This window comes from Eleginops maclovinus, chromosome 16 (genome assembly GCF_036324505.1).
Source record: "Eleginops maclovinus isolate JMC-PN-2008 ecotype Puerto Natales chromosome 16, JC_Emac_rtc_rv5, whole genome shotgun sequence".
Taxonomy (NCBI): domain Eukaryota; kingdom Metazoa; phylum Chordata; class Actinopteri; order Perciformes; family Eleginopidae; genus Eleginops; species Eleginops maclovinus.
Window position 1 is genome coordinate 12,630,932 of NC_086364.1, and position 20,520 is coordinate 12,651,451.

The following is a 20,520-nucleotide window of genomic DNA, read 5'->3' on the forward strand; positions in this document are numbered from 1 at the left end:
CAGAACAGACCTTTTCTGGTTCAATTATTAAAGCTTTGAAGGGGAGGGGAAAAGGATCCCTTTCTTGTGTTTTAAATATCTTTGGTTTATACCAGATGAACAAGTGATTAGTGCATCATAATTTATCATACATAGGACAATAAGGCAAATGCACTACAAAGATGAAACCGCAGAGTGTATTGAAGATACGGTAACATTACATTCAAAGCACATCACCTGGCAGTCACTGAACAAAAAAGTTAGATAGGAACTTGCCTAATACCGCACAAATAAATTACATTCACAAAAATATCACTGTAAAAACACCATGTGTCAGTGATCAGAGTCAAACATGAAAAAATCTTAACGTGCTGCATCCGATCACTGGCACCTAAACAAAAACAAGTATAACCCTAATCCTATTTTTTTCTGCACCGCGTTGTAAATTTGACCTTGATGCTTTATGCACTTTCTATCCAACTTCTGTTTGGAGGCTATTTTTTTATACCTACTTTGTGACACATAGATATCATGCTACAGTTTAAATATTTGCTGATTATCACAGAATAAGGTACAAAATATCAACCTAACAACGTCTAATTTTTCTGAGAAAGAAATGATTACTTAAACTGACCACAATAATTAATTGTAACACAGTCATACTTCCATTTACATTTAAAAGCACACCATCATGTGCTCAGTGTCCTAACTTTTGGGGATTATAGACTTGTTGGTTGTCAATAACGTCACTGCTTCTGAGTGATTACATTATAAAAGAGAAAGCTAAAGCAATAATCATGTATACAACCCTGTTTCCGCATAAGGCTTCTCAAATGACCCTGTACTCTAGTGCTGTTTTTTTTCGGTCCATATTATACCTGTCATGCAAAATCAAAAACTAAGCATGGATTTGGAAATAACCATTTTTCATAGAGAGTTTCATCCTCATTCCAATGAGCATCCTTGAATTTACTGGGAAAACTGAATTGTAATCCTATCTAGCACAATATCCTGAGTTAAAGCTCAGGTCGAACAATCATACACACTAACCTGAGAGCAAAATTATACTCCAATCCATATACTGTACTGTATACGCTGCAGTCTTTCACACACAATAATTCTGTCAGAAACATAAAACATTTTGCAATGTCTTCATTTCATTTAGACTCTCAGCTGCTCATACGGCTTGCCAAAACTCCTAAATACATGTAATTTGAATGAAGAATTTACTTAACCAATTTTTCTCTGTAAATCCAAATTTACATATGAGTATGTGTATTTTGATTAGCGCTTTTTTGTTTTGTTTTTTGAAAGTGCCATGAAAGTTGTTTCATTGAACATTACTACAACCGGAGAAATTGAGGTCTTTACATATTTTGGACATTTACAGTGTCTGTATTTCCAGCATGTGATTATTATCAAGGAAAGATGGTGGGACATGACGCTAATATTCTCCAAGTGATATCATGATTATGCCTGGCTTATGATGATTTTGGGCTTTAAAAAAAGCTCAAGAGTGTGTTTGGGTGTAGACTGTAGTCCCAAAGGCATGTTGATAGATGGACTCAATTAGCTGCATCTCTGATGTGAAAGGTGGAACAGGAGTGGGAAGGCTGAGAGTTTATGGGGGTCAGGAGGTGAAGTAGGAGTTCTGCATGGAGTAGAGGCGGTCAATGGGGTTTCCCACTCGTCCAGACAGGAGACTGCCGTCACCTGTTGCCAAGAGGCAGTCTCCAAGGTGGCCGAGGCTTCCATCGCTGTCCAGGTCATGGAACACTGTCTCTGAGTCTGTGGAGAAAAATATTGTGAACAGCTGAAGTGGATCGGTCTTCAGTTTCCACCAGAGAGCACGGAACGATATGAAAAGAACATAAAAAAATGAGCACACATTTTATTCCACAAAGCAAGCAGGGAGTCAGGGCCTGTAGTTTAATCTCAGCCTTTTTGCTTGCATTCCCAGAATCACACAACCTTTACAACTGATATCCAGCAAAAGTGGTTCAATCATCCTCCCTTCAGCTAATGCAACTCGTTTGAGCCCAATATTTTTGCCTCACTATCTCCCACTGCTCATTATCTTAGGAATTAATGAAGAAAATATTGGGCAATGCATCTGTTTTGCTAAGGCTCCATGCAAGCTTTGGTAGTAGGCTGACATTTACTGTAACTACTCAGACAAAATGACCTTGAAGTGTGGTTTTGACTGCTCATGACTAGGTGCGTAAATCACAGGTTTCATCATGGTAAACCTTTATGTGCATTTTTTGGAGAACAATACAACATTTTAAACATTTATGTTGACTAAAATAAATAATAAACGTCTTGGAAAGAAAGGGTGACGTGCCATGGGAATTTATAAATAAATGTGCATCTTAAAGATGATATGCATCAAACTTTGAACTTTGCATTGAGAATATTGGATCTTTGATCATTTAATCGATGTATTGTTGCACCGTTGGCGTCCCGTCCATTTAAGCAGATGAAGCGATGCCTAATAAAACATTTCACGAAAGTGAAAAATGTCACATGGACATGTTTCTGTTATATTTAATGTGTATTAAACAAACTGACAAAGTAAGCTGTACAAACAGTGGCTCTCACAGGCCAAACTTGGCATTACACAATTAAGCGCTGCTTCAAGATGTTAAGCGTTTGGCTGGCAGTCAATGGGACGATATCTAATTTTTGGATTGGTCAATTCACCTTTTGAGGCGATGTCGTTAAGCGCCGCTTCACCGCTTAGGCCAGTGGTTCTCAATCTGAGGTACGCGAGCACCCTCTAGTGGTACGTGGAGTATTTCCGATTAAAAAAAAAAAGCTGAAGCAATCGTTAATAAATCATTTTGCATGTACACACACAATAAAAACATAAGCCACATCTGTAAACCCTGGAATTAAAATTAAACTAGGCTTTAATCTTCCTGTACGTATGTTTGTTTTTTGTGTTCAGCCCATACGTTTAGCCTACTGTGCTAGCTCTTCTTTGGAGCATTAGCTATGATGTTAAACCTGCATTGACTACTCTACTGTGATGATGAGTGGGGGAAGCAAAAATGGTGCAAAATCGTTGCAATCCTGGCTCCAAAAAGGGAATATTAGGATTAGAAATGAGTTGAATGTGTCAGGCAGCACAGCACAAGATGAATTGCTGACAGTGAAGGTTTTAGTGATACCCGTGCAAGTGCTAATTGCAGCGATTTGAGCAGTGCTTGTGATGCTTCAGCACGGGCTAGCAAACGACGCAAAACTGTAAGGAGATACGACTCGACTTACATAAATCTTGGATTTTTTTGGAGTGGGGCTGTGGATGAACCAAGTGCGTTGTGTGCGGAGATGTTCTCAGTAACGAATATATGAAGCCATCACATCTCAGGCGGCATCTTTCCACAAAGCATCCATCACTGAACGATAAGCCAGTTGACTTTCTTCTCAGAAAACGTGATGAGCTAAAACAGTCCAAGACAACAATTCGGCACAGCGCTACACCCGTAACCAAAGCACAAGAAGCTTCCTATTCTGCCAGCCTTCGGCTAGCAAAAGCTAGTAAGCTGCACAAGATTGGAGAAAAACTATGTTTACCATTGGCCAAAGAGATAACAGCTGAGCAGAGATGGGCAGCGAGCATGTCCAACTTCTGCTGCATACAGAAGTAAGATGGCTCTCAAGAGGGAAGGTGCTGTCCAGGCTCTTCGAATTGCACAGAGAGGTCCAAGTGTTCTTACAGGACAAAAACTTCCCCGCATCAGATGTTTTTGAAGACACAGTGTGGATCAGTCAGCTGGCCTATTTGTCAGACATTTTTTCCCGTATGTTTTTCTATAGTACACTTGATCTTATTCATGATTATTTGATTACAGTGATATTGGTGTAAAAATTATTTCTCTCTTTGCTGTGAATGATTAATGCACTGCAATTGCTTATAACAGGATTGTTTGACTCCAGTATTTGAATATTCATGTTCAATTTTTTGAATGTTATGATACAGTACAATTTACCTCACATGATTGGTTGACTCCAGTTTTTTTAAATGAATATGCAGTACTGTGAATGTTTTAATGCAGTAGCCTACACTTGTTAATAACCTCACTAGATTGACTGGTATTTTATATGCAAGATGATATCCCCATTTGCTCGGTAGGCCTATGTTTTGATGCAGTAGTTGTTATTTTGTCACTTGTTAGTGTTTGAATACATGAGTTTATATAGGCACTTGGTTGCTTCAGTCAAGTAAAGTTATGTGAATAATAAATAATATTCTTAATAATAATAATAATAATAATAATAATAATAATAATAATAATAATAATAATAATAACAATAATAATAATAACAATAATAATGCCTTCTGTGTAAACTCTTAAAGGCCAACGCTACTTTATTTCATTTCCAGTGGTACTTGGCGAGCCAAATCATTTCTATGGTGGTACTCATGGTAAAACGTTTGAGAATCCACTGGCTTAGGCCTGTCACACTTCCTGCTTCCGGAACGTTCAAAATCACCGAGCAGAGTACACGTACTTCCGGTAGTGACCATAGTTACCTTAGTTACGTGCCAAACTATGGCCCCCTCCCCTCGTCGCTGTTATTGTAGTGTACCGGGCTGTTCAACGTCAAAACAAAGACAGCCGTAGCTCAGTTTCCACGATTTCCCGAAAGATTTCTTCTTCTCCGCAAGTCTTGGGTGAGGCTGATAAGGTGGGATAAAGGTCCCTCGGCTGAAACCATGAGGCAACTGGAAGCTAAGGTCAGGAGTTTAGAAAATCAACTGAGGGACATTCCCTGTACACTAAACATCAACAGGTACTGTGCAACTGACGCGGAGTTCCGATTCTACACCCGGTTTCCGTCAGAGAAAGTATTTTGGTTGTTTTGGGAATCCGTCGCCCCCTCAGCTTCCAGGATAGTGTATTGGAGCAGTGCCCAGAGGTGATGTCAAGTGGTGTCATTCACTAGCTGAACCACATCGTCTTGACCGACTTTCGGAAGATTATGCAGCGATGTTGTCCAGCGATAACTGTCAGCCATGTTGAATGCATTAACCGGAAGTTAGGAGACCCTGCTTCAGCGATTTTTGACAGGTACTTCCTGCTTTCAACTGTGATGTGACATAGGCCGTGCGCGTCCTTGCGCGTTCAAAGATGATTGACAGTAGGTCTGACAAATAACAATGTTCATCACCACCAACTCTCTGCCACAATATTCTGTGTGTCCAAGTTAGTGCTTTGCTGTGCTAACGTTTAAAGGGAATACAACATAAACGTCAGGTTTCGGAAAAAGCCCTGCTTTCAGCAAACCTCAGGTTTTGTTTACTAGTGGCAACGGTTGCTAAGGAAAGAAAAGTCATGCAGGTAGTATCTAAGTGTTTCTGCATTTTGAAACTGTTGGGTGTTTGCAGCTAAAGTGTTAGGATGTTTCACCTTACAGCAATAATATACCTAAATATTACTTGTTTAATTGTAAATAGTTTGTAAATATCTGAATAGAAGGGGGACATTTCTTCTACGTTTTGTAGTATGAGATTTATTTCTGTAGTTTGACTTTTGCTTTGTGGTAGGTCAAGTTTATTCTACTCAAAATAGGTATTCTCCTGTTGTTACTTATTGTTACTTTGGCCTCTCCCTGTCCTTTAGTTTTTTTGGTTGGCAATACATTTAATTAATTTGATTAAATCTTTAGTTTGTTTGGGTACTGCTGAGGCAGGAGAATGTAATAGGCTACTGTTTATGTTCCCCAAACCCCAGACAGGGACATAGCCTAAGTGAAAATTCCAGTATTTTCCACAGCCATTTGACAATTATCAGTAGAAGCATGGTCATGCAATGCTTGAATGCAGTAATATGTGATACCTTCAATCTGTTGAAACTTAATCTCATAATTTTCTCAATTTGTTTCTCCAAAATTCACCAGAAGTCACCATTTAAGGGTTTAATTTTCAAAAATGTCCTACAGTGGGGAATGTCCCCTTTCCGCAACTTTGTGCTTCATACTTTATTTTAACCACCAGCCACCACTGTGTTGCACCCATGACAGTCAAACCACAATTGAAGCGAGATAATGACAGCATTGAAGTGTATAGGTAAGGTTTGTATGGAGTTAAAGTCTTTGACCGTATGTCTTACCATAGGAGTGGAGCTGCTCATTGTTCAGCTGAGGCGGCGTGAGCCCATGTCTAAATGGCTCTCCACCATAGATGTTGGGATCCAGAGCGAGTAGCTGCTGACGTGGCAGAGAGGGATATACAAGCATCCCATCCATGCCATGGGTACTAGAGCCATCTGTGTAGAGGTGAGATTCATTTTAGTCAACCCAATAAATAGATTATTTCTGTTCTTTGTTTATTCTGCCTTTTTTTCTTATGTTGCATTGGCACTTCAAGGGCTTACCCTCACTGTCGTCATTGCTCTGACGGCCCCCTCTACTTGGTCCTCTCCTGGTTCCCCCCAGCTGCTCTTGTTCCTGCTGCTGCTGCTGCTGTTGCTGCTGTCTGCGAGCTATCTTTTTCATCTAGGAGACAAAAACAGTGTATGTAAAACTGCTTTTTTTGTATTGATCTGTGAGACAGAATATGTCATCAGAAAATGTTTAACCTTAGGTAAGTCTTTACTAAGTCTAACCTTGGCTCTCTGGTTTTGAAACCACACCTGCACAACACGCACTGTCAGCCCAGTCTCAGCAGCCAATGTCTCCCTCACCTGCAGATTGGTTTTTAATCGTTATTTAAATACAAGGGTTGAAAAACCAGTTTAGACTGATTAGTATATGAAACAATAACGTATGCATGGCAAAGGAGTATATTCCTGAACACATTGATAAAACAAGCTGGTCCTCCTACCTTGCGGCAAGGCTTAGCAGACACTTCAAAGGAGGCCTTGAAAGCACGCCGCTGCTGTGTGGTTAAGATGGTGCGTGGTCGTTTTGAACGCTTGTGCTCCTTGCTATCTTCACCACCTTTCCCTCCTCCAGATCCTCCTCCACCTTCTTCATCCTCACTTTTCACTGAGCAAGGTAACAGACAACAAAACAGTCAGCTGGTTCGAGCGAGGTACATTTTATCATTCCATTAAATGGACATTAAGTATTTAACATTGAATGGACTGTGAGCTCAATTTTATGGATTTCTTAAACTAGCCACTAGTTCTGCAGCTAGTGCACTGAAGGCTCAGCTTCATATACCATAGGAATTCACAGAATGCACTGTTAAATATTTACTGGTTATTTTCTATCTTAGACAATTTGCTATATTGGTGAGATGTTTTTGCAAGCAATTATGTTGTCCCACTAACTCAGTTAGTCTTCTGCCTGTTTGAGATCCAGTTCACTATATAAGGAATTAAATTACCAGCTAGTGAACAGAGGAGCAACTGGAGAATCATCGGGAAAATAATCGAACCCAAAATTATTTTAAATGGCGTCCAGGCAATGCAGCTTTGTAAAGAACCTAGTTTACCTGATTCAGTAGGTGTGGGACTAATAGCAGCCAGCATTTCTCTCTCCTTCTCATAGTCCATGCGGCAGAGCAGCTGGCCTTCTTTCAGCACAAACTCATCACCTCTTTGCAGCCGGCGTTCACACTCACAGCAGGTGAAGCAGCCAAGGTGGTACACCTGGCCTAGCACGCGCATTATCAGCTCCGAACGTCCAATCACCTGCAGGCAAGCACTGCACTTTCTTACAAACAGCCTGAAAGTGCACAAAAAGACACAAATATGGGCTTATATTAGAAGGATAAATAAACTGTAAAGCATGGCATTCTGGGAGTTCAGGAGTACAGAAAGAGAGGTGAGGTAATTAAAGATGGAGGCACAGGCAACAAGCTCTGATACATTTTACCTTCATATTAAACGATTCTGGAGATTAGCATAGTCTCTTGATTAAAGGTCATATAAACGTTACCCAATTCACAGAGCAACATGGTGAACATCTGCTGAGAGGAATACTGTGCATCTTTAGATTTTCTTTTCTCCCTGATTACAGTAGGTGGCAGTAGTAAGCTTATGAAAGGAGAGCAGCCTGTCCCTTAAATGTGGACATCTGTTTGATCGGGTGAACTCCAGTCTATTCATATAGCCACCCACAATCTTAAGGTAGTTATTTAACTCTATAAATAAAGCTTAGTACAGAGTCTTTCTCGGGTCCATTGCTTTTCCCCATGACCACTTTCTTCCTTTTGTCCCTCTCTGTCTCCCCCTGTGAGATGTTATAACCCTTCAATATCTCTCCTGCCTCATCATCTCTTCACATCCCTATTTCCATTCACGGGGCCTAAGTCTCTGCCATTAAATTCCTCTCAAATCCCTGCTTTCGCACTTGGTTTCCTCCCCCTCCCTACCAAGTATTTTTCTGCCAGCATTCCCAGTTCTCCCTCACGCCCTCCCAGCCTGCCTCCCCAGTTCACTGAAACTAATAAAGACAGGATTAATTAGATTGTTGTTTAAACAGTGCGATGGCCAGACAGACGCTGTAAACTCATAACCAGGGATTGAGGATAGCATGGGGTTAATCTCTCTCCTCTCGTTTATGCACACTAAAACACACTTACACACACAAACATAGACACACACACACACACACACACACACACACACACACACACACACACACACACAAGCATGCACGCACAGGCATCCACACAATGAATATCTAGTCAGACATTGACTAGTGACCAGTGATCAGTATTACCCGTGATTATGCCTGGTCGCAAAATGCATCATCAGGATGGATATGCTCAATCGACAGAGTATTTCTTTAGCTGGAATAGTTACAAGGTAGTCAGCGTATAGGAGTAAGCAAGCAAGGTCAGCGGATGAAGAAATAGCAGCAAGAAAAAAACACAAACCTGGACAAGAGGGGAGGGAGGATGATAGGGGAGGGAGGATGATAGGGGAGGGAGCAGGGGGGGGGGAAGGGAGAAGGCAGAAGTGTTGACGCTCCCTGACTGAGTGATAGGAAGGTGTTGCTGCCCAAATCTGGAGTGTAAAGAAGGAGCCGATTCTGCACATTAGAGCTCCTAATCTGTGATTCTGTCCCAAACGCAGCTGCTGCAGCTAATCTTTCTCAATCCATCTGCCAAACTCTTCCCCAAATGACAGTGTCGCTAACTTAACATCATAACACAAACACAAGTGTCCCCAAACAGCCCTTCACACCTCTGGTGTGGCAGGACCTTGTGTTAAACTAAAGGTTGCTCAGCCAATCTTCATTTAGAAACACTGCATTGCATCTTAGAGAGATTCATCTAATGTAAAATATCTGCAAAAAACGTTTTAATTACAATAGCATTTTTCTACATATTCCACAAAGGAGTCCAATCAGCTCCCTGCTGTGTGTAGCAAACACTTCAACACTTTAACTGCCTCCTTTCACTGTGAACAAAATACAACAAAACAGAATTGTCAAAGGGTTGACATTAGACTGATGATGTTGGTGGTTAAGTCCCAAACTCCCTAATCGGGGTGTACACAGCATGACAGGAATTTACTCAACATGGCAAATGAAGGCAACTTGGGGCAACTGCCACAGAGGGGGGTCTGTAAGCAGATCAGTCTAATCCTTCTAATAGAAGTATCATTCACACTGGCCCTGACCAGGGTGTAGCTTCCAGTAAATCAATATGGAGGTGATTGTATAGGAAAAGCCAAATAAATAAGGCTTATTTAAGTTCGCACCACATGTGTACACTTAGTTTAATAACATTACATGAATCTGATATAAAAAACTCTTAGTGACTTTGTAAAAAATCTCTCTCGTCCAGAGATTTTATTAAAAAATATATATAAATGTATATATATATACATTGTCAAGTGCTGATGTTGATTTTATGTTGTTTAAGCCACATACAAATATTTGTTTTAAAGTTTGAATATCAGGAAACAGTGGAGGGAAAAAATGATTTTTGCATAAAATACTGAAAAAATTGGAAATTAAATATAGATTTTAAATAGATGAGGTATAGCGTGAAGACCAGCTGTGAACAAAGCTATCAGTAAAGATATTGGAAAGATGACTTTGCTTTGGGTTAAGATGGCTTTACTTTAATGAAGTGATGTGTTATATTCAGAATTACAAAGAAGAGAAATGTAAGTGCAGACAAAAGACTGTCTGCTTATGAGCTTGTGATGTACAAAACCTTAGTAACTTTAGCTGCGGGCACTTTTATGTTTAGTGCCGAGGATTTCTGAGGGGTTAGGGGGCACAACTAATTACAAGCTCACTGATTATGAGATCAAATGCAGAGAGGCAGACAAAGGTGTTGTTCTGTGAGTACTGGGTGGTTATAATCACCCCTTTTCCGTCTTGCTTTATTGTAGATTCCTAGACATACAAACAGAATAACAGAATCTTCATCATCTCCCTAAGCTGTGTCATGTGGCATTGTTTTGCCTGTGAGCTCTGACAAGCAAAACATTGTGTGGACCGCAACACAATCATTCCATAAATATGGATGTGTCTTAAAGCGATTACAGTTGTTGTGCTTGCTTTCATAATTTATGAATATTTATATAGGTATGGGTATGCTTACACTTTCTCTAGGTTTTGATTGCCTCGTATTGCACTATTGGATCAGTTGTGTGTAAGCGAGCCTAGAAATACTTGGACAGATTAAAGCTTCACTCTGAACCCGTGCCTCAACAATGATCTACCACTGTCACTCATTTAGATTCCATACCCATAGACTTTATCTAGTTCTATCTCTAAATAAGGTGTTGTGCTCAGAATGACCATGTGTTTCATACAGATAATGATGTTTACACATTCCCTAAAATTTAAAGTACATCCTTCCCAAGGATTCATGTGATGAATGCAAAAAGAACAAACAATATGCAACAATCATACTTTTAAGTTGTATACTTTTTAGTATCCAATTCTTAGATGTGTGTGTTAGGGTGTGTGTGTGTGTGTGTCTGTGTGTGTGTGTGTGTGTGTGTGTGTGTGCGTGTGTGTGTGCACTTTCGGCGGATATTGCTCTGTGAAGCAAAATGGCTCAGAGCCAGGGTTCAGTAATCACATCATCTCCTTTTATTAAATCTCCCTGCACTGCTTCTGTGTTATTAAAATCTCCCAGCATTCCCCACGATACTCGCTACCCCTGCCACCACTCACTCACTCACTCACTCACACTCGGTCGCACAAAAACACACATATATACAGTACACACACACACACACACACACACACACACACACACACACACACACACACACACACACACACACACACACACACACACACACAGAGTCATAGACATATATATATCAACACAAATATGTACAGTTTGTAAACACAGATAAGGTGCCTGGGTACAAACATCAATAAAACACTGACAGATGCTATCATTCGTGCACCATATCCAACAATAAAACATCATAAGCAGCATTCTTGCTCAATGAACGCTGTTTGAAATTTGTAAAAGCTATGTTATGCTTGTTATCCGATGACCATGATGGCCTGCAGTGTATGAAATTCCTCTTTAAAGGCATTTCTGCACAAACCGTCAGCCAATCTCACAGTTATACACCTGTCATGACTCAAACTGTAAATCGGTCACATTAGTAATAAGACTAACGCAACATGAGAGCAGCAATGATGTCTGCTATATTCAGACCCAAATTAAATGTTCCTGGTTGAAGTAAAAACAAAAAACCTGCATGACGTGCATGATATGTGTGTGCCATCTACACCTGATGCTACCAAGAATGAATGCTATGTGTGAGGATATAGATGTGTGTGTGTGAGTGAGTGAGTGAGTGGGTGTGTGTGTGTGTGTGTGTGTGTGTGTGTGTGTGTGTGTGTGTGTGTTGTGTGTGTGTGTGTGTGTGTGTGTGTGTGTGTGTGTGTTAGTTTAGATAAAACAGTTAATCCCCAGGCCACCAGAACGCAATATCCTGTCTGCCGGTTTCTCATTTCCTGTCTGTCTCTGGCGGAGTGGGAAGCAGCGGGGAGGGGGTGGCGGGGGACAGCGGGACCCGTTGCCCCAGAAACAGGAGATACAGCCGGTCGATTTGAGAAAAGTCTACGCCGATCTCCCTATCTCTCCCTCTCTGGTGCGACCCCCTGTTCTCTCTCTCTTTTTTCCTCTCCCTCTCTGCTTTTATTATCTCAGATTTAATAAAGCCAAGGCGAGCAGCTTGTTCTGCCATGAAACATTTATTAGCTGTCTGTTATAAAATTGTTGTGGGGGAGGAAAGATGATGGGGTTTCATCTCACATTATGCAAAAACAGTGGCAATATCACCCCCTCCTCACACACATATACACATGCACCCAGACCAAAATCTGAGGCTGCATCCCTTCCTAAAAATATCAGACACCTCGCCGTTCCCTTCTTCATCCCATTTTGTACCCTTTGCCCATTATCAAGATTTGTCTTCCTGCTGTTCTTTCATTTACACCATAAATCTTACTGTTCTTCAACTTAACAAAAACTCCCCACTTTACTTTCACCTGGCACACCTCCATCATCAACTGTTGAGCTGCAGGTTTATTCTCAGTAAGGCTCCTGGGTAAGGGAGAAGTGTTTGAACGCTTCATATCCACACGCTTTCTTTCTGTGTTACTTACTGGGATTTACACATGAAGTACAGTCCTGTCAATCGGTGCAGCCATGATTCACCTAAATCAACACTGAACCACAAACTATACCTTGCAGAAAAATCTAATATTTTCTCACTTGTCTCAGGTGATTCATAGCAATGCAGATCATTTAAGTTCCATTTGCCCAGGATCAAAAGTTCCTGGGCTCTGCAGGCCATCCTTTACATGACTGTTTTGCTGAAAAGACATTACTTTTATGCTACACATTTTCCTCAAAGTAACTTTTTATTGCTGTGAGCACTACATAAAAAAACAAATCATCTCCAATTTTAAAGGCAAATATCTCAGAATACAATAAAACCAAAATGCTTAACAAACAGAGAGTTTTGTGTTTTTTATGTTTTGTTGAACAGACCTGGCATTGTATATGATAACATTATGTTCTGATTTATACATTTAAAGTAACATATTAATATGACATTAAACTTTTAACCAGAGTTTTGTTGCTAGCTGCTGGGGATAAGAGCTTGTTGTCCTTCTTACGTATTGTTGCATAATTTTCACTAATAGTATTTCCCTACAGCCTAGTGTCAGGATTGTCATCACAGGACAGCTACTGAATGCTGGGTAATTACCACTGTACCCAATCAGCCTCCCCAACACCGCCTCCCGTTCCCATCCTGAGACACAAAGAGGCGCTGAGGGAGGGGAGGCGATTAAGAGAAAACAAGGGATAAACGGGGAGATAAACTGTTTGGTGTCATCGCTGCCATCAATCTCAACGAGGAGGAAATGAGATTTGGAATAGAGAAATATTATTACAAAGCAGACAGTGATGAACGAGGTAACGGATAGAGAGACACAGAGAGAAACAGTGGCTGGGGTGGGGGTATGGAGGGGAGACAGGGGGTAGAAGATGCAGTTTCTATCCTCAGCCTCTGTGTTTTAGAGCAGCTATACTCAGAATTCCACTCATAAATGCACGGTAACTTGAGAGGATACTCTGTCAGGCCACCAGTGTTAGACTCACATATATCTGTCTGGTCAGCAGAGGGAGATTCCATAACTTTGGCGTCGGGGTCTCCCTCTCTCTGGCTGCAAAGACAGGGTCGGTGGACCTCGATGTAGTTGATGTGCCCTCCACCCCACAGAGTTAGGTATTAAACCTAAGGTTTAGTAAATATCCACCCTGGTGACCTGTTCCTCACAGGGCTGAAGCTGCCTTTATGGGGCTTACAAGGGAGCTTGCAGGCTCCGCACAGCCAGACTACCTCCATTCTGTCTCGGCTCGGCACTATTAACCAGGGAACACTGGCCTTATACTGTTCATTTTGGCAAGGAAACATAATGTCAAGCCAGTGTGGAAAAGGAAATGACTGTAAAAAATGTGTGCAAAAGATTTTGAGGATAGTAAACAACATTCATGCATTCCCCTCTTGTTATCATGTGGTTTGATTGTCTTTTTTTCCATCAGAAATATACAGTTTTTAATCATGTTGTAACTTTTATTCAAAAATAATTATGTTTTTACTTCAGAGTAAACACATTTCTTTTAAACTTATTGACCACAAATGTACCATAGTTCACTTAGATCTTTAAGAAAAGTCACTAAATACCTCTCATGCTTCTAATGTCATAAATGTGTTTTATATTCTGCCCGTGGAGCAATACATCCTCGTTTTAATGCAATGATGCATTGCACCATTAGATTAAAAACACGGAGGTAAGCCTTGCCACAACATTTTCTAAAGCCTCACGTTGAACATCTGCTTATAACGGAAGGGAATTCCAGAGAATGTCTTAAGGTTTCAAAACAAAAATAAATCCACAAAATGCACTTGTGTTTATTGTGTTTAAATCCCCTCATTTCCATAACAGATTGAAACCAGGGAATCTTGAAATTAAATATATCTCCTGTTTTATTACATAGATAATGATTGGCAGGAAGGTGAGCCTTAATTTATTATAAGAAGTTTAAGTGACTGAACTTGAATGTGACTCATGGCTCTAAACTGAACCTTTATTCTATAAACTGTAGATATAAAAATAGCTTGAAGATATTGAATAAGAGTGTTTCATCCTTAAGTCTACAGTTAAGCCTAACATTGAGCATCACAGTGATCAATTGAGAATCGCTGTGAAGCGAAATATCCTTTGCAAAATATTAAACATGCAAATGTTGAATAAACTTTTGCCTCGAAGGCAGTTTAGTCCAGTTGAATCAGGATGGGGGATGGGTCACATTTCAAAATTAGATTTCTCATTATTATTGATAGACATCCATGCTTTTTTTTTTTTTTTTTACCTAAGCAGAAGAGAATAATTATAAAATAATCTGATATATCTCTCCAAACACATTAAGTATTTATTAAATTCATTTTCTTTTGGGAATACCAACTACAGAAAACGCATGCGAACAAATGTAAGAGGTAATAGTGTGGCTTTAAGCTTATGCCGACGGAGTGTCAGGGAGAAGAGGTCTGCCTGTAAGTGAGTACTGAGTGATGTAATCAAAGCAAATATAAAATAAAAAATATTTGGACAAGCCACAGATACTGCATGAGATGGCTAGCCAAGTATGCACAATAAAACCCTTCAAGATGTCGTCTTACCATCTTAATACATTTCATCCACACTTTTAAAAAGTACTGACAATGAATGTGTATATATGCAACTGACTCTTCCAACCAGCTGGAACTAAAGTGGAACAAAGCTACAAGGAGAGGGTTAAAACAAAAATAAGAACACCTAATAGCTGCAGATGTTTTTTTATGCATATTCCAAATTCTTGGACATATATTATCTGTTACAATGCACACACCTGCTTTAGATGGGGGGGTGGAGGGTAGTAGTGTAAAGCGCTGATGGACAGACTGCAGGGAAAACAAGGAGACATTGTTGCTGATCTGCTGAAGGTCACTGGCAGTATGTGTGCCAAGTCTGGCACCGCCTCACACAACAAGGCAACCATCCACATGCAATGTATAGGGGACTAAATCAACACCACAGTGAATGAGCCGCTGACTATTAATTTGGATCTACAACTACAGTCATTACATGAGGGAAGCAAACAGGTTTTTTCATTCCATCACTGAAAAATAAAAACATGATAAGCTATTGCCTTACCGTTTCCCCTCATTTTTCCAGATAAACGTCACACAATGGGACCTTCATTAGCCAGTTTCTCCCTCTATCACTCTCTAACTATCTCTCTCTCCCTCTCCTCCAGATGTCAGGTACAGTGGGAGAGTCTGTGCTGCTGGATGCCGTCTGACACTTTTCAAAACAATGATAACAAGCTACAGGCCCGTCCTTCAGCTGTCTAGCCCTGGAGCCCCCATCGCAGGCACACCCACTGGCGGCACACACCAAATAACCAAAATAAAATACACACACATCAAAAACACACATGCACGCATGCACGCAAGCACGCACACACACACTAACACACACACACCGTGGCCTGAACAGCTGAAGGATGAAACCTTTGAATTGTATAAAAAGGCCTATGTCCAAAACCAAGTGTAATGGCTGTGGACATGATCAGTAATGGTTCTACAACTCTTCGACATAAACCGACAAACCCATCTGCATTATTCAAGACAAATAATTATAATTTAAAAATGACTATGCAATTCTATATGTTAGGAAATCTTGACTTCAATGTTTTAAATTAAGTGGATCCTGAAATTGTAAAAAGAATTATATTGCCTATGTGGAAATCCACAGCCAATCCTATGTCTTAAGATGCACTGATGGCTTCACTCAAATGTTTAGTTTTTTCAAAATCAAACAGAAAAATGACCTTTCTTGACACCTGCATTGATGAGGTGTGTGTCAAATGATGCTTAATTGAATGGTACGGTCCAGGTCTTTCAACATGAAGAATGCGCTGTGTACTCTATGAGGCGTGGTCAAGTGTGGTTTTTTTGTTGGGAATCCCCCCCTAGATTTTTGCTTTTGTTTGGGTATGTAAACAAGCTTGTATAAAGTCTTTGAGAGAATCTCGCTCTCACTATGTTTTCAATAAGAGCCACACATATCTTGTCAAGCACCTAGTCTGTGTTATTCCTATTCATCAGTACTCATCAATCATTTGACTGAGAAATACATTTTTACATACTTTGTGGGTTCTGTGTATTTGCGTGTGAGCTGTCAATGAAAAGTTGCCAGTGAGCCAAATATAGGGTAACGTTTTCCTCTTTAAGAGTTGAGTTCAAGAGAAGAAAAGATTGGCATATGGTCATTAAGAGCATTAGTATTCTGCTTATATTTCAGAATTACTCATGTTTGAATGTTTGAGCCGTAATACTTGCACTGTTGCCCTATTCTCCCACACATTCAATGAGCCCAAATAAACAGCGAACCGCACTTCGGTGTGTTTGTGTGTGTGTGTGAACTTCAGTATGTGTGTTTTGCTCTTACTTTTCATAGTCGTGTTTGCAGTACAGCAGGCGGTCCCTGCAGTAACAAGTCCCACTGAGCGCGCTCAAACACACGGCGCACTTGACGCAGGTCTCGTGCCAGGAGCGCTCGTTCACGCGCAGCAGGAAGCGGTCGGCGATGGGAGACTCGCAGCCCGCACACACCTCTCCCCCACCTCTGTACTCTGGACCTGGAAGGAAAATATCAGTGCGTGGATAGAGACTCAGATGCAGGGCCAAGTATTTCCAAAACATCGAGGTATCCCAAATAAAGCCCCACCCCATAGGGAAATGTGTCTACTCCCCCAAAGTTCCCTAATGGCCAAAAAAATCAACAAATGCTGTTACATGGATTTAAAATAATAATAGCCTTCGACATAAAAAATAAATGTGTAGGCCTACATTAAATGGAAAACTGCTGACCCTCAGACAAAATGATCAGACTCTTTCATATGCCCGGTGTATCCAATAGGAACATCTTTACAGAAACCCCACTTTCTAATATCATTTTTTATCTCAAGTTTTAAAAAGTCGAGTATAATTTGAATTCTAAAATTCAAAAATACATTTGTGTGTTGTTGTAGTTTATTATAATATGCAGCAATATTATGTTTTGTTTTATTTCCTGGACAGAAAGAAAAATAGCCTACTTTATTACTATGACAACATAGTAGTGTGTGTGTGTGTGTGTGTGTGTGTGTGTGTGTGTGTGTGTGTGTGTGTGTGTGTGTGTGTGTGTGTGTGTGTGTGTGTGTGTGTGTTGTTTTTGGTTTTGGCATTGTTTTTATCGTACTTGCATGTTTACTAATACACTCACGCTATTCCTATGGGAATTTATATTGTGTCCAAACTATGCAATATGACATTAAACTTGATCGTGATAATAGTCTATGTTATGTTAATTCTTGCCTTTGGTCTGTAGAGCCTCAAATTAATAAATAGTATGCCCACGTTTATGTCGAGCCCTTATATTCTAATATTTGTCTGCAGTAACGGGCGTAATATTTGTATTATTCATTGCGAGGTTATACGTTTGGGCCTTATGTAGCACATTAACTCACCGAAAGGCGTTGAGGATGGAGGCTGCTGCTGACAGGGTTGCGGGCTTTCCTCTGTTTTCATCCCTTCTCTCCTTCCCTCAATGTGATCGCTACAAATAGAAAAAAAAATGCACAACGTATTTTTTAATATTTCTAATTTCTCTTCAAGATATCAGCAAAACCAATGCAGTGATTCCAAAACAAAAACAAATACATGAGACACAATGTAGGCCGATGCACGCAGATTAGGGAATGCAGTCATTCAGAATATACACAAAATAGGACAGATATTAAATGCAGGCTGAATTTGCAGCTTTAAGTTAATACATACAAAAATAATAACGAGGACAATAGAAAAAAATTAAATGCGAGATATGTTTCTTTAATATCTAAATAAAGGAATTACACCTAAATATGAGAACCAAAATTATATTATGCATATTTTGGTAACTATAAGATTACCCTTTCGAAATCGATATATTGTCTGGTAAAGTCAAATGTGGTATTTTAAAAGTTTATGTCGGCCTCCAAATATGACATTATAAAAAAGAGGATATTTATGCAATTTTGTACAAAAAAGTACGTTCTCACATATGTTTAGCATTTCCTTTTAAATAGTTCCAGTTCCATTTCAAACGAAAATGTTTTGTTGAAATTATTGTGTAAATCTTTACCATTTCTCATTGAAATAACAGTCAACATTTTAACAGCTAGGTTTCCGGTTATTTTTGTTGTTTCATATTGTTTCATTGTGTGATAAAATAGAGTGTTGCAGAAGCACTGACAGTCGCTGAAGGCAAATGTTGTCCCATGCCTTTTCAAAATCGGTCAGATAAGTTGGCGGACGGAGAAAAACAAAACAATCTGAGAACTTCTTCACAGGCACTTCAATGTTGATGCCTTGCTGTGGCCTTACCGGTCTCTGTGGTATTCCCTTTGTTTTTCTCTCGCTTAATCAATATGTCTATCATAATATTTATAGTCTCATGTTCTTGGATATTGAGATAGAGATTTTGTTGTTATATTTGTAAATAATGCTGTTTTATAAAAAATATATAGTTACTTTTGGGGAGGCTTGGACAGTTAAGGTTAGGGTTAAAATAAAATCCATTCAATACAGATATTGAATACCTTCGGGTAATGCCACTTTGCAATGGAAAATGAATTAATAAAATAAAACAAATGAATTATGTAAATGCAGCTAATCTGATATGATGTTTTTGCCTAATTGCGGTTGAAAGACATTACTGACATAATTTAGTAAAGCATCAATCATTACACTCTGATAATGAATACTGGAATAAAATGTTAAAAAATATTTAATTAACTTTCTGCAAGTCGCCTGGAGATATAATGGAAGGTAATATAATTGCCATATCATATGAGGATCAATACACTGTTCTACAAAGTTGGTTTCAAAGCGCACTGGGAAGATTGACGGGTTAAGTACCAGTGGTTTAAAAGGTAGGCTAATGACCAATCCTTTGAGCTCGGAATTAATATACAAAGAAGAGGAAATATGTTAAGTTAAATGTGAAAATATGTTGAAATGGCCAACATTATCCTCGTGTTATAAACAGTAAAAAGTAGAGTTTTTACGAGTTCTTTTTTTGTCTAAACAATTGAATGTGATTACTCATAAAACAGCTGTAAACTAATGTGATAATAACATTTTATCCACGATAAGCATCAAGTATTCTCCAAAGCAGATATCTGATACTGACCCTCAACAGTAATACAACCGCTTCTCTTCTGTCTCTTCCCTGATGCGGGAATAAGGAACACACACATTCAAGAAATACGATGACTTGTGAATCACCAGTCTGCCTTCACTAAAAACCTGTTCTTGAGTTACGGAGTCCTACCTTGAGGTGAAGCACACTCCTCCTGAAATCTCAGTTGGCAACATCAAAACCTGGGCAAACTTTCGACCAGTAAATGATCAGACGCGTTCACAGATTGTTCACCTGTATCTCACAGTCCGGCGCGCATGTTGCCTACGGTAAAAATCCAAATACCATGATGACACAAACTATTGTCTATTGTCTCTCCCGTTTTCTTCGCCAGCCGTGTGTGCGCTCTGACTTGTGCGTAAAAAGGCGCAGAGGGAGGAGATGGACACACAAGGAGGGAGGGAGGTGCAGAAGATGATGAGGGGAAGATGAGCGATGATGCAGCCTATTGATAACTCAGATGAGGATGATCTTTCGCATTCTCTGTTCAAGGTTAGACAGAGTCTAATAGGACGCAGTTGGTACAGGAAAATACTTGGACTGAGACATTAATCTACCTCTACATGGGAAACGGGAATCTTTCATGACGCAAAAAGGTTTGTATGCTATACTTAAACTGCCTGATTCTGGAGAAAAGCCTTTTATCATCAGGACAAAGGCAGATGAAGAGGAGAAGACTTAAAGAGAATCATAATTCCATCTGGACATCAGAAATTGCTGCTTCACCTTATATGCCATTGCAATCTATATATATAGTGAAACAGGTCTATGGATGAAAAAAGGCTCATATGAAAGTAGGAAAAGTGACATCTC

General features: G+C 39.8%; 1 protein-coding gene across 1 annotated transcript; it reads right to left on the reverse strand.

The window, feature by feature from the left end:
• Window positions 1-162: 162 nt before the first annotated feature.
• lmx1al (LIM homeobox transcription factor 1, alpha-like) lies at window positions 163-20,497 on the reverse strand. Its single transcript, XM_063903088.1, has 9 exons — window positions 19,840-20,497; window positions 17,996-18,084; window positions 16,936-17,125; window positions 7,427-7,659; window positions 6,812-6,975; window positions 6,594-6,671; window positions 6,363-6,483; window positions 6,099-6,254; window positions 163-1,767 (listed from the first exon to the last, which is right to left on the reverse strand). The coding sequence occupies exons 1-9, from the start codon at window positions 19,881-19,883 to the stop codon at window positions 1,610-1,612; spliced, it is 1,233 nt and encodes a 410-aa protein (XP_063759158.1). The 5' UTR covers window positions 19,884-20,497; the 3' UTR covers window positions 163-1,609.
• Window positions 20,498-20,520: the final 23 nt, after the last annotated feature.